The sequence below is a fragment of the Neltuma alba genome, unplaced genomic scaffold, assembly GCF_004799145.2.
Source record: "Neltuma alba isolate B1F8T4 unplaced genomic scaffold, ASM479914v2 tig00011916_pilon, whole genome shotgun sequence".
Lineage (NCBI taxonomy): Eukaryota > Viridiplantae > Streptophyta > Magnoliopsida > Fabales > Fabaceae > Neltuma > Neltuma alba.
Window position 1 is genome coordinate 1,162,345 of NW_021636509.1, and position 12,935 is coordinate 1,175,279.

A 12,935-nucleotide genomic window follows, 5' to 3' on the forward strand; every position below is an offset into this window, starting at 1 on the left:
ATAAAAAAAAGTCTCAGAAAACTTTGCCTCAATCATCATTTGTCATGACTATTCGGAGTTAGTTCCTTGGCTTGGATAAGACATTTGGTCCATGTCGCAATGAATTTGCAGTTTCAAAGGGACTTGAATGCAATTTAGTGAAGTGTAAAAAGACTTCTATGCCCCTAGTGACATGCACCCAAAATAACTAAAAGTTGTCCTGTTTTTTAGTTTGAAAATCGTCACACTACACGTGAAAAGCAAGAGGAAAAAAGCCCAAACCTCATTTTGTTTCTTTCCCATTCCCATCTAAAAATCTCATCCACTCCACCCATGTCAATCATTGGCAAAAATCACTTGTGTTTTTAGTTTCATGTGTGCTTGGTCATTTAAGTTGGAGTTTTATTATAGGTAAGTAGGATGATGATGGGTGTTCTATATATTTTTGGGTATATTGTGGGGGGTTAAAGGTGGGCTTGCTCTATCTGGGCATGATTCGGTGGGAATTGATGAGAAAGATGAATGTTGGTATAGCTAAAAACTTTGTTGCAAAACAGAAAAATATGTTATCAATATGGGCTGTGATAATTGTCAATATAGTTTCTTGACTTGTCAATGATACATTGATACCCATGTTGTGCAGATTTATTTCAAATGGTATTGTTAAATTTTTCACACAAAGGCCATGACCTTCTATACCTTTGACTCATTGGTAGAGGTTACAAAAGGAGGAAAAAGAGACAATGAAGGAGGGATGGGTAGCCACATGAGGCAAAAGAAAAAAAAATGATTAAAAAAAATCCACTTTGAACTTAGACAAATAATGGCAAAAGAATTTTTTTGTAAATAGAAGTGACATTTTTTGTAAATATCAGAATACACACAAACAATTAGTTTGATATTAGACACATGCAATTGTATTTTTTTAATAGGTTGTGAAATCAGTGTAATTACATGTGTATGAAGTTGTAAATAAAAATGAGCTATATATTACATTCTGATGTATAATTAATTGCTATTATTTGCACTCTTCATTATCAATAGACCCTTCATCACTTGTCACTCATTGCATTATCAATTATCAATTTACTTGTTGATATAAATTTGAAAAAAATATTATTTCAAGTTACATAATATCATACAACATCATATAATATCGTCAATTCGTCTAAACTAATATATTTTGATTATAATGTGATATAAAATTGTTATTAAAAGTCAATTATCATTTATATGAAATTATAAAATCATTTGTCATGAACAACACATTCACTTATTAATGGTTTCAGTGTGACTTGTCAACTGTTGCACTATCACTTATTAATTTACTTGCTGATATAAGTTTGAAAAAATATCAAGTTATATAGTGTCCATATTGATACATGAGTTTTTTTTTTTGTCAACCTAAGTTACTTTGTTTGTTGTGATTTATAATAAGAACTACTTTATCTTTACATATTGAATTTTTTAACAGTAATTCTTCTGGTGTTCATATTCCCTCGAAGTTATTTTTTCAAAAAACAAAAAGCAAACTAATTGTCAAAATCACATATATCAACAGGAAAATTGCCAAGTTATATGCAAATATTAACAATTGATGCAATGAACATTGATTCAAATCTTCAATTCTATTATATTTTATTTAAAAATAGAATTATTATATCATCCTATATCATATTATAATCAGAATGTATTACTGAAATTTATGTTACTTAAATGATATTTTTTCAAAACTTAAGCAGATTCACAATGATGTTATTGACAAGTCATAATGTCACTATTAACAAGTAAAGGTACCGTTGATGACAAGTGATTTGATAATTTTATATTGGTGATGATTGACTTTTAATAACGATTCTATATTATCATAAAAAAAAAAAGAATTAGTTTGAGAAGTTGGTGATATTATATGACTTTGTATAGTATTATGTGACATAAAATCACTTTTTTTTCAAATTTATATCAGCATGTAAATTGATAACTGATAGTACAACGAGTGACAAGTGATGAAGGGTGTGTTAATAATAAAAGTGCAGATAATAACAACTAATTATATATCAGAATGTAATATATAGCTAATTTTTATTTACAACTCCATACACGTGTAATTACACTGATTTCACAACCCATTAAAAAAAGTACAATTGCATATATCTAATATCAAACTAATTGTTTGTGTGTATTGTGACATTTACCAAAAAAAATGTCATTTCTACTTAAAAAAAAAAATTCTTTTGCCATCATTTGTCTAAGTTCAAAGTGGCATTTCTTTTTACTATTTTTCTTCTTTTTGCCTCATGTGACTACCCATTCTTCTTTTTCCTCTTTTTGTAACCTCTACTAATGATTCAAGGGCATAGAAGGTCATGACTTTTGTGTCAACAATTTAACAATACCATTTAATGTAAATATGCACAACACAGGTATCATTGACGAGTCAAGAAACTATATTAACAATTATCGCGACCCATATTAACAACATATTTTCCTATTTTGCAATAAGAGTTCTTAGTCACACTAATTTTCATCTTCCTCATCATTTCCCACTAAACCATGCCCAGACAAAGCAAGCCCACCTTCAACCCCCCACAATATGTCCAAAAACAAAACATCTATCATCACTCTACTCACTTATAATAAAACTTCAACTTAAATGACCAAGCACATATCAAACCAAAGATACAAGTGATTTTTTTGCCAACGGTTGACATGGGTGGAGTGGATGAGATTTTCATATGGAAATGGGGAAGAAACAAAATGAAGTTTAAGTTTTTTCCCTCTTGCTTTCTGCGTATGGAGTGGCTATTTTCATACTGAAAAACAGAACAACTTTTATTTACTTTGGATGCATTTCATTAGAGGTAGAGAAGTCTTTTTACACTTTAGTAAATTGCATTCAAGTCTTTTTGGGATTTCAGATTCATTACCAAGTTTTTTGAGACCTTTTTACAGTATTTTATGTTTTATGAGACCTTAGTGTCATTTTTTCTATTAAAAACGACCAAATTTAAGTCTCATAATAGTTTCAATGAACAGGTTCCTTTTAACTTGCTTCTTTGTTGCGAGGCCCTTCCGTTAGACCCAATGGCGGAGTAATTTTTCTTTTTTTGGTTGCCTAGAATATCCTCCCATTTGAGACTAATATCTCAGGTACTGTCAGGCGTCGTAGTGGGGACCCCTCCTAACAGTGTTTGTTCCATATACAACACTCCAAAAATCAAACCCAGGATATAATATTTAAGGTGTCCAAATTCTTTTTACTTGACCAATACTTATTGGTTATGGCGGGGTAATTTGATATTGAGAGAATGATGTCGGTGATTCCCCTTACCATAGTCCAGAATTGAACCAAACGGGCCTACAGTATCCATGAAGTTAATTGGGCCATGCCCATTATTGAGCCATGCTGATTGGGTTTTTCCCTTGACGTCCAGAACGTAAGCCTTCTTCCTCCGGTTGCCGGCGAAGCATGGCGAAGGCGACGGCAACGAAGGACTCAGCGATCGATGGTTCGCCGTTCATCTCAGCTTCAGAGGCCTTAATCGTACAACTACTATGCGGGTGTAGCCTCGCTTTTTCTCTCTGGGTGGCTAACAGCGTCTACTCCATCCACCTCCTTACTGACCCTTCTAACACCTTGCTTTTGATCTGGGTAACGTTTGATTCTCCGCTTTTTTACATTGTATTTAAAAATTTCGATTTGCTTCTGATTCTTTATATCTGTATCATTTAGATTATAGAGCTGCCAATTGTGATACTTCTTTACAGTCGATACCGACGGAATCGCAAACGTTGCACGGTAAAATTCGAGCTCCATTTTCTTTCAAAATTTTTACCATTTTTGCAGTACAAATGAGGATCAGACTAAATCGAAGTTTATGCACTTTAATCTCTTGCTATCTGGTTTCTACTTTTGGTTGTTTTAACTGTCGTTTTTTTTTTTTTTTGGCGCTTTTGTGCAGTACCTGCGAGCTGTCGGACGAGGTTTGCTGGCACTGCCAGCAGGTTAGTTGAAACACTGGTCATGTCTGCTTGGATTTTGCTAATCTGCGTATGCTCCCTTATGATATTCTCTTGCCATGCTGTTTAGAGTCAACAACCAAACTGAAAGACTATATATGCTCTTAAAGTTTTTCCTAGATTGCGGCACTTACCCTCTCTACATAGAATCTTTAATGTTCTTTCATCGTAACCTAGGTATTTTTGCTTCTCAGCAGTATTACTTTATGACATGTTTGTTGAGAAAAGGTTGCATTTTACTAAACAGGGGCAGCAATAAATTTTTTAGGAGCTGTTGCTTTGGGGGCGCCAGTCACAATACAGTATGTGAAATAAGTGGTATAGAGTACATGATTTATATCCATAATGCCGGACATAGGGATCTATGAGTTTATATTCTTTTGTGCGTTCAAATCTGGCCAGTTACATTCGTTTTTGTTATCTAGTCTGTTCTACTATGTGTCTAGCTGTGTTCTAAACTGTGCCATTATAGATCTTTTTTTTGGTCTTGTACCATGTAATAGATCTCGATATAACTATTGATTATGATTTTTGTATATCTTTTTGGGATAGGTATCTACCAAAGACAGTTAACTGGTCTCTTATGATGTCAGTATTTACAGTGAGTGCTTCATTATCATTTATTTGTTTAGCAGCACCTTTTAAAATATTACAGCAGTTTTTTTATTGCGTTTGGTCAATCTCACATGCTTTCTGCATCAATTATACTCTTGATACATTAGATTGTTTCGTCTTTGCATTTCCTTACTTTTTCTTAGATAGATCAAAATGAACTATAATGTCTGTCACTGACAGGTCACGTAATAACCTTCAGCATATGTGTCACTGGTTTCTATATTCTTCCGATTTTCTGCCATTGATTGGTACTAACTCAATGTGCATTTAGTATCGTATCAGAATCTTTGTACCCACTGCATAAAGCATTAGGCATCATTCATGCTTTTAAAGATAAGACATTGCCGTCCATTCTTCCATACATGTTTTTATGAATCTCTAGCAACATGCATCAAATGCAAATATAAAGTACTTTAGATTTCTGCCCCTGCGTCTCTGCTAACATACAAGTATCTTAATAATTTCCCTGCCTATACTTGCAAACCCCAAGAGCATGAATATCATCAGGAAACACCTTTCCTAACTGCAAAAGAAGTGAAAATATGTAAAGTATACTTTAATCACTTCCACAAATACAATATCTGTTCACACTTCTTATCTGAAAAGTTCTTGACCGTTAAGATTTTTTGTCACCTGGTTGTAGCCTCCTTCCTTGTCCCTGAACAAAAGGAAGCTTTTGAAGGGATAGTTCTGTTTTGTGAGTTACAAACCCATGGTTTAGTATGTGGTACATGCATCAACTCACATCTTGTACTATGGCAGACAGTTCCAGCTTCATGTGTTCTTGGTTCATCATGGGCAGATTGGAGACGTATATTTGCACAGACAAAGTATGTTCCTCTTTTTTTATTTTGGTTAATAAAAGCATTTTCCTCTTTGGTGATTGATAATATCTTCTCGTGCTCCATTTTTTAGATGTTCTTTTTTTCGGTTGGGAGTTCATTTTAGGGTAGTGATGGTGGTATGTATTTAACTATGTCCTGGAGCGGACTAGATTTGTTATCTTTCTATTTAATCCCTTCAGTTTATTAATATGAATTAAATCATGATGTTATATTTTTCCCATTTTTTACACTCAGGCCTAATGGATCGATCGAGTATTTGATTTGTCTACCAGCTCATGGAGCAGTTATTGGGGGCTGGTTTGGGGCTTGGCCAATGCCACTTGACTGGGAGAGGCCATGGCAGGTAATCTTTCTTCCGGGGCCCCGCTGTTCTTGACATCATTACACAGACACGTACATAGGCCATCATTTGCTAAACTAAGGGGTTATGGAGTTAAATTCCTTTCTATGCTTCATGGGATTGACTCGGAAATGTGAAGAACAATTAACTTGAGCTACCAAACCATCTGATAGTTTCACCTTCAATCCCATAAATAGGTTTACTAATGTTCCAAAATTTTCCTCCATCCAAGATAAACCTTGTGATTGCAAACCTACAATGTTGGTGGATTATTGCTAAGCTATCTCAAGTCCTTTGTTTATTGTTTGACCTTTTAAATTTTTCCTGAAGTGTCCGATAATCCTTCCTCAAAGCTGCAAATTGAATGTCTGTTAGGATCATGGTGATATAAAAATTTATGTAATGTTCATCTGATTCGACCACAACTTATTGCGTTAAGTTCTTCAAAATTGGCAGTTCAAATGTCACTTGATATTTTGCAGGAATGGCCTATTTGCGTAAGCTATGGAGCAATAACTGGTTACCTGGTGGCAATGGTTGCATCATTGGGCTTTGCTCTTGCTCATAACAGATCATGTCTTCCCAAAAGAGACTAATTCCCATACTCCGATCATTGTGAAAATGCCTCATGACTCATCTCCAAGTGTGACGAGCTTTTTTTTTTTTTTTTTTTGGGGCTTGTTTTTATTTCAATCTTCATAGCTCAGTTCATACTAGAGATTCAAAAATTGATTGCCCCTCGTGTTGTAGTGGAGGAGTAGGGTAAGCGTGCTTTATTAATTATTAGATATTATATCTCAAAAAAATTATTAGTTATTAATACCATTTAGTTGTTTATTCTTTCGTGAATGAAAAATTGTACACATTATGGCAACAGAAAAACATTTTTCCCAACTATGCGAGTTAAACAGATAGGTATAACATTTGCAGATATAATTTAGAATTAATATAATTTTTGGTCCTCAAGTTTGTTTTTATTTTGATTTTGGTCTCTCAAATTTAAAACCATAACTTCTTTTCATTTAAAATGTTGGTCTTATAATTCAATGAGAATTTGAACCATTTTGCTCCTTAGAAAGCTAAAGCTTATAATTTGAAATTTGATAGATTAAAACTAAAATTAAGACAAATTTGAGGGTATAATTTATGATAAATTATTTGTACCATTTATATTTTTCTTTATACGGAATTTTATGAGTGAGGTATGTTGTGCATGACGCAGATACGAGCGGGGTGATTTGTCATAAATTTTCTCTTCATGTCCCAAAGATGACGCATTATATTTATTTCTGATTTTCTATCAAATCCAGCAGGATAATTGAGTTATAGATGATAAAGAAAAAATTATGAGATAAAAAATTATGAATTGAGTTTTAAACAAGTTAAAAATTACACTCAATCATAGTTGGATGAGTAAGTTTTGAATGAGTCAAAATTTCAAGAACTATTTGTTTTGTTTGAGACTAGACCTAATTTCTAAAGGTAAGCAAAACTGTATTTTTTTATAGACTAAGCACAAATCTTATAATATTCTCCTAGTTCTTAATGTAAAACTTACTTATCTAATTTAAATAATTTTAGAAAATTAAATAAATTATTTAAGTTTAATAAATATGATATGATTTTTTAAAAAGATTTTGCTATAACATTATACTACCTCCTGTGCTAAATATAAAATTTAGTTGAGTTCTCTTGAACATTAAACAAGTTTAGAGTGATTTTTTAAGACCCATGAGAAGCTCACAAGCTTTATTGCCTCTCGCCTTCCAATTTCTTTTTTGTCCATGAAACTTACAATATTTTTAATTATCAGAAACCACTAATAATCTTTTCTAAATTTTTCTTGTCAATACTACATATAATAAAATGATATTTCACAAAAAAGTAGAAAATTTTATTCTCATTTTTTAAAATTTAATCTTGTAAAATAGCATATCATAAAATGTTACTTATAATGTACTACCTAACTTTGATCCTAATTATAAGATTTCGTTTGTATCCTAATTATATGACCTCTTTTGTAGTTACAAACAAGATTTTATAATTGGAACCGAAAGTAGTAATATTTAAGATATAAAATTTAAACTATACTCCAACTGGCTTTTTTAATAGAAGATATTTATATGGTTCTCTTAGTCTCATTTATATTATAAGAGATTTCTGCTGGAAAAAAATTTATATTCCCTCCGTCTTTTTTTATAAGAAACAATCTATCTTGTGATTTTTTTTTAAATATAAGAAACAAATTTTCTTTATCTGAAATTTTAAATTGATCTTTCTACTTTACCCCCATTAAATATATACAACTTATTGTCTCTCTACAATAAATTTTCACTTATTATCTCTCATATATTCTCTTTACTAAGGAAAAAAAAAACTAGATCGAACTAGCTAATTCAACAGGAAAACTAGTTAATCAGCCAGTACTCTGGTTTGGTTTGGTTGCTAAACCAGGCAAGAGTTGAACCAACATCAAACCGGTCAAATCAAGGTGAACCGATGAAAAATAGTAAAACCCGGTAATGAATCGATTTGGATAATTATGTTATTATGGGTTTTATTTTTTTCTCATTCAACTTTTAATATCTCAGTTACTATAGATTTGAATGAATTTTAATAATGATTTTGGTATCAATTATTATTAATTTTAGTTATTGATGAATAATAAAGATTAAAATTCTCATTGTTGTTATACTTTGTCATTGTTACACCCAAACTGTTATTATATTTTCTTATATTTTGTTATTAATAATCATTAATATTATTATATTTTGTTATTCTCAATTAAATTATATTATTTTACCAATTTGACCCTGAGTTAACCTCGGTTTGACCAACTAATTTTTAAACCATTACTTCAATCGATTTAGTATCTAATCCGGTTTGTTTTTCCTTGCTATTTACAACAAGAAAATAATTGGAAAAAATATGTATATAGTAGTATTTTACACATTTATTTTTTTAAATTAAATTTAACTAATATTTTGAACCGCATGAATTTGGTAGTTATTTTTTATGAAAAGAATGGAGGGAATAAGAGATTTCAACTTCTTCTCTGAAATAGTTATCACCAGTGGTTTCCTATTTTGCCGTCATGAATTGGTGGTGTATTTATGGCATGTGATGCTAACACTGTACTAGAAAATGGAGACACAGGGAGGGAACTTTTCTGACCAATAATTTAGAGTCATACAATAATATGCTATATACATGAACAATCAATCGCGGAATCTAGTACCATCTTGTTGCATATTTGTTATTTACATATACCAAAAAGAGTATTAAATAAATGAAACTTTTTACTTCTGCCCTTATTAAAAGTTATGGATATTTGGAAGAGAAAAAAAAAAGGAACAAAATGCCACTATACTTTCTCTCACCTATTCCCTCTCTCCCCACTTTTATTATAATTAATAGAAGCAGAATTGAAAATAAATATTAAAGATAATACAAAAAACAAATAAAAAAGAACTAAAATCTCTCTTATAAATGACAAATAATAAGAAACTGACTGGCATTGTATTATTACATAAATACGTTTTTAACTTCCACAAGTATTCAGCTCCACTATCTAGCTACTAGTTCAGAGACTGTCATTTCGTTGATGGATTTAGTTTCCATCTGCACTATTCCTTCATTAGCTTCTTCTACATTATTCTCCCTAGAAAACGCAGGCTTCTTTGGGAACGTCAAATTGCTTTCCCTTTTCAACATTGAAGAAATTTCCAACATAGAAGGCCTGTCATTTGCACTTTCCTGCACGCATAACAGAGCAATTTGCATGCACCTCAACAATTTACATGTTGAAGATGAGTCATCAAGAGTAGGACCCACAAAGTCCATGCCTTTCCCTTCTTTCCACAGTTCATAAGCCTGTCAACATTAATATTCATTAATCATATTTTCACTATATAACTTTATTATTGATAACCAAACAAAAGATTTAGACTTCATAACATTATTATGGAGAGCCAGTCAACAGAAGATAAATATATCAAACCAATTATGAAAATAATATTTAGTCATAACTTTAGTCAAGTGTATATGTATGAAGATGATAAGCCTGTGTGTGAGTCTTCATAGTTGGCTTTCTATGCTCAACTTATGTACAATGTGTCTATTTGAAAGTCCCTCTAAGACCTCTCTCTTTAGCAAAGTAGAAGAAGGTACTTACGTATCCTGTGAGGTTTAAATTTTCTTGTTCGCCATAAAGACTTGTAGTCCTCTTGCCACTTATAATTTGTAGAAGTAAAACTCCAAAACTATATACATCAGATTTTGTAGAATAGAGGCCCTTTTTAACATATTCAGGAGGAACATAGCCACTGTACAAAAAATAGAGCAAAAAGAGTTGTGTAAGAGTGGATGGATCACTAAACAATACAAATATATAATTTTAGGAAGCGAAACACTCACTAGGTTCCCACTATCTTGCTTGTGTTTGCTTCGTCTGCATCTTTTGCGAATATTCTTGCCATACCAAAATCTGATATCTTTGGCTTCAATTCATCACTTAACAAAATATTGCTAGCTTTGATATCTCTGTGAATTATTGTTAATCTTGAGTATTCTTGTAAGTAAACAAGCCCTTGAACAATTCCTTCAATGATGTCAACTCGCTTTCCCCAATCAAGCAAATATCGTCTAATAGGATCTATATCGAAAATACACAAGACGCTATCAGTTTAACTTTGAACACTGACTTGCACTGTGATGCACATATTTACTTAATTATAGTAGATTTAGAGCTCGACAAAGAATTGCTAACCAAAGAGGTAGAAGTCAAGGCTTTTGTTTGGCATGTACTCATAAACCAGCATTTGTTCACCTCTATCAATGTAGAACCCCAGGAGCCGAACAAGATTCACATGCTGTAGTCTTGCAGTAAGTGTTACCTCATTTTTGAATTCCTCAAATCCTTGCTTGGAAGCTTCTGCTAGCTTTTTCACTGCTATTTCCTGACCATCTGCTAATACACCCTAAAGAGAACAGAGGGCGTCAGAAATTGAACACTTAACCCGTTGGTATTAATGATTCAATGCCCATGGAAAGGAGCTTCTGGTGTAAAAAATTTAAACTAGTTGAACCACCTTACTATAGGATTGTTTCCAACAAAATTTACCTTGTAAACTGGACCATAACCACCCTCCCCAAGTTTATTTTCAATGGAAAAGCCATCTGTGGCCTCCTCAATGTCTGAAAAGCTGAAGACTTGCAAATCAGGACCATTGCCATGAAAATGCTCTGCATCTCCTTTATTTGCTTTAAACTTGGAACCTCTAGCAGCTTCAACCATCTCTATTGATACATTTAATATTCAAAATGTCAGTGGCTTGAAGTTTTGAACCATGTTGGTTACAGACATAAGAGAATGAAAAAGCTGAAAATATTACCTATGGATCTGAATATTCTCTTCCTTAAGCAAAACATCATGGCTCCCAAGAGGAGAATAAATACTGCAATTGGAGTCAAAATGATAGCTAATAATCTTCCTCTACTGTGTCCAGTGTCTTCAAAATTTTGAGCTGAGAAAATATCCGTCATGTAAATTATAAAGCTGGACACTATTGTAGTAATCTAACCACTGCAGTAATCTATGAAACTGTATGTGTCAGTTCAAGTCATAAACCTATCTTAGTACTCTTAACTTTAAAACACGAATTAACAACCATGAAGAACAGAAAAGGAAATGAGTATCAACGGAAAGTCTCTGTTATCTAATATGCCATTTTCTCACCTGCTGCAGTGGAAAGCTCCCAATTGTCGTCATCATAAGAAACAGCCCACACAACATAACCAAGTAGCTTCTTTTCTCTTGCATAAGACACCTTAATTTTGAGAACCTTAGCATCATCAAAACCAACCCAATTTGATCCAACTGAGAAGTATTTCACTACATAGGTAGAATTATACAGTACTGTAGCCCCATATCTCCGAATGTAAGCTTTGATGTCCTTATAACTCATATCCCCATCATCTGTAATTGCTGGACCTGTAGCTGGTGCCCCTATTGCATTGTCCTTGGGGTTCTCAAGAGTCCAGGCATATCCATAAAAAGGCAAAGACAAAACCAACTGGTTTGCAGAAACTCCTCTACCAATCCATTCCTTAATACCAGAATCAGTGTTAACATCACTTGAAGGGTCATACAGAGCAGCATGAGCACCAGTAAAATTTGCCCACGTGGGCATGTAGTAATCATAAGCCATAACATGCACCCAGTTCAAGTTGCTTCTGATTGATTCAACTGGGTAGGATCCAAAATCCGAACCTGGCCGGAATTGAACAGCTGCAGTTAAGATCAATTCTGGGTTACTAGTGTTTTGAGCCTCAGAATTTGCAGCTTCTCGCCACTCTTTAAAAAGCATTCCCATATTGTTCATGTCAGAGCTGGTGTTAGCAGAAACCCAGGATAGATCCAGCCCTTGAAACGCGTAAGACCTAGCGATTCTTATAGAGGACTGAATGAAAGATTTCCTAGAAGACACGTTACTTACCATGGACGATAACGCAGAGTAATCGGCGAGGCCACCTCCAATGGAGAGAAGCGTAATGACGGAAGGGTTCTTTCGTCTTACGGTGGTCGTGAAAGTAGAGAAGGATTGCTCGTCATCTGAAGCAACATAAAGCTCGAAGGACGAAGAGTTAACATTTGCGAAGGCGCAAATGAGGTGGGTGAAGAGATGAGAGTTTATGTCGGAAACTGGAAATCCACTGCCAGAGAACCAGTAAGCTGATTGAACCCACGAAGATTGTGCTTGTGAGAAAAGAAGAACGTTGATGATCAGAACAGATGTCACTGCGATTCTGGATAACATGAAGGGAAATTTTCTGCTTTCAGCCTTCAGAGTAGTTTGCGAATGATGCCTGCACTGAGTTGGAAATGGAGAGAATATGGCACAAACGGAAGACCACCCTTACTTCTTTTATGTGCAGGTTGACCCATTCAAAGTTATCTTATTTTCGTCATTTTCTATAAATATTTAGTTTTTTTTTTTAATTTTATACTCCCTCTATCTATTATTATAAGCAACATATGATTCTATTATGTAGATAAAAAAATTAGTTAAAGATAATAAATAGGTAAAAATTAGAAGTTCTTTCTCCAAAATACTCTTATTTATGGGAGAGAAAGT

General features: G+C 33.3%; 2 protein-coding genes across 2 annotated transcripts; one reads left to right on the top strand and one right to left on the bottom strand.

The window, feature by feature from the left end:
• Positions 1 to 3,398: 3,398 nt before the first annotated feature.
• LOC114719391 (phosphatidylinositol-glycan biosynthesis class F protein) lies at positions 3,399 to 6,494 on the top strand. Its single transcript, XM_028904865.1, has 8 exons — positions 3,399 to 3,631; positions 3,713 to 3,778; positions 3,942 to 3,984; positions 4,247 to 4,301; positions 4,552 to 4,600; positions 5,377 to 5,444; positions 5,694 to 5,802; positions 6,282 to 6,494. Exons 1-8 carry the CDS (start codon positions 3,449 to 3,451, stop codon positions 6,393 to 6,395), a joined length of 687 nt encoding a protein of 228 aa, XP_028760698.1. The 5' UTR covers positions 3,399 to 3,448; the 3' UTR covers positions 6,396 to 6,494.
• A 2,810-nt stretch (positions 6,495 to 9,304) lies between these two features.
• Positions 9,305 to 12,646, bottom strand: LOC114719390 (receptor-like serine/threonine-protein kinase SD1-8). Its single transcript, XM_028904864.1, has 7 exons — positions 11,537 to 12,646; positions 11,193 to 11,324; positions 10,922 to 11,097; positions 10,568 to 10,778; positions 10,216 to 10,453; positions 9,974 to 10,124; positions 9,305 to 9,672 (listed from the first exon to the last, which is right to left on the bottom strand). Exons 1-7 carry the CDS (start codon positions 12,615 to 12,617, stop codon positions 9,367 to 9,369), a joined length of 2,295 nt encoding a protein of 764 aa, XP_028760697.1. The 5' UTR covers positions 12,618 to 12,646; the 3' UTR covers positions 9,305 to 9,366.
• Between the last annotated feature and the right edge of the window lie 289 nt (positions 12,647 to 12,935).

Coding starts and splice junctions, on each gene's coding strand:
- LOC114719391 (XM_028904865.1), top strand. CDS start 3,449: ATGGCGAAGGCGACGGCAACGAAGGACTCAGCGATCGATGGTTCGCCG. Junction 3,632..3,712: donor ACACCTTGCTTTTGATCTGG/GTAACGTTTGAT, acceptor TGTATCATTTAG/ATTATAGAGCTGCCAATTGT. Junction 5,803..6,281: donor ACTGGGAGAGGCCATGGCAG/GTAATCTTTCTT, acceptor GATATTTTGCAG/GAATGGCCTATTTGCGTAAG.
- LOC114719390 (XM_028904864.1), bottom strand. CDS start 12,617: ATGTTATCCAGAATCGCAGTGACATCTGTTCTGATCATCAACGTTCTT. Junction 11,098..11,192: donor GAGAATATTCAGATCCATAG/GTAATATTTTCA, acceptor ATGTATCAATAG/AGATGGTTGAAGCTGCTAGA. Junction 10,125..10,215: donor AGCAAGATAGTGGGAACCTA/GTGAGTGTTTCG, acceptor TTTTTTGTACAG/TGGCTATGTTCCTCCTGAAT.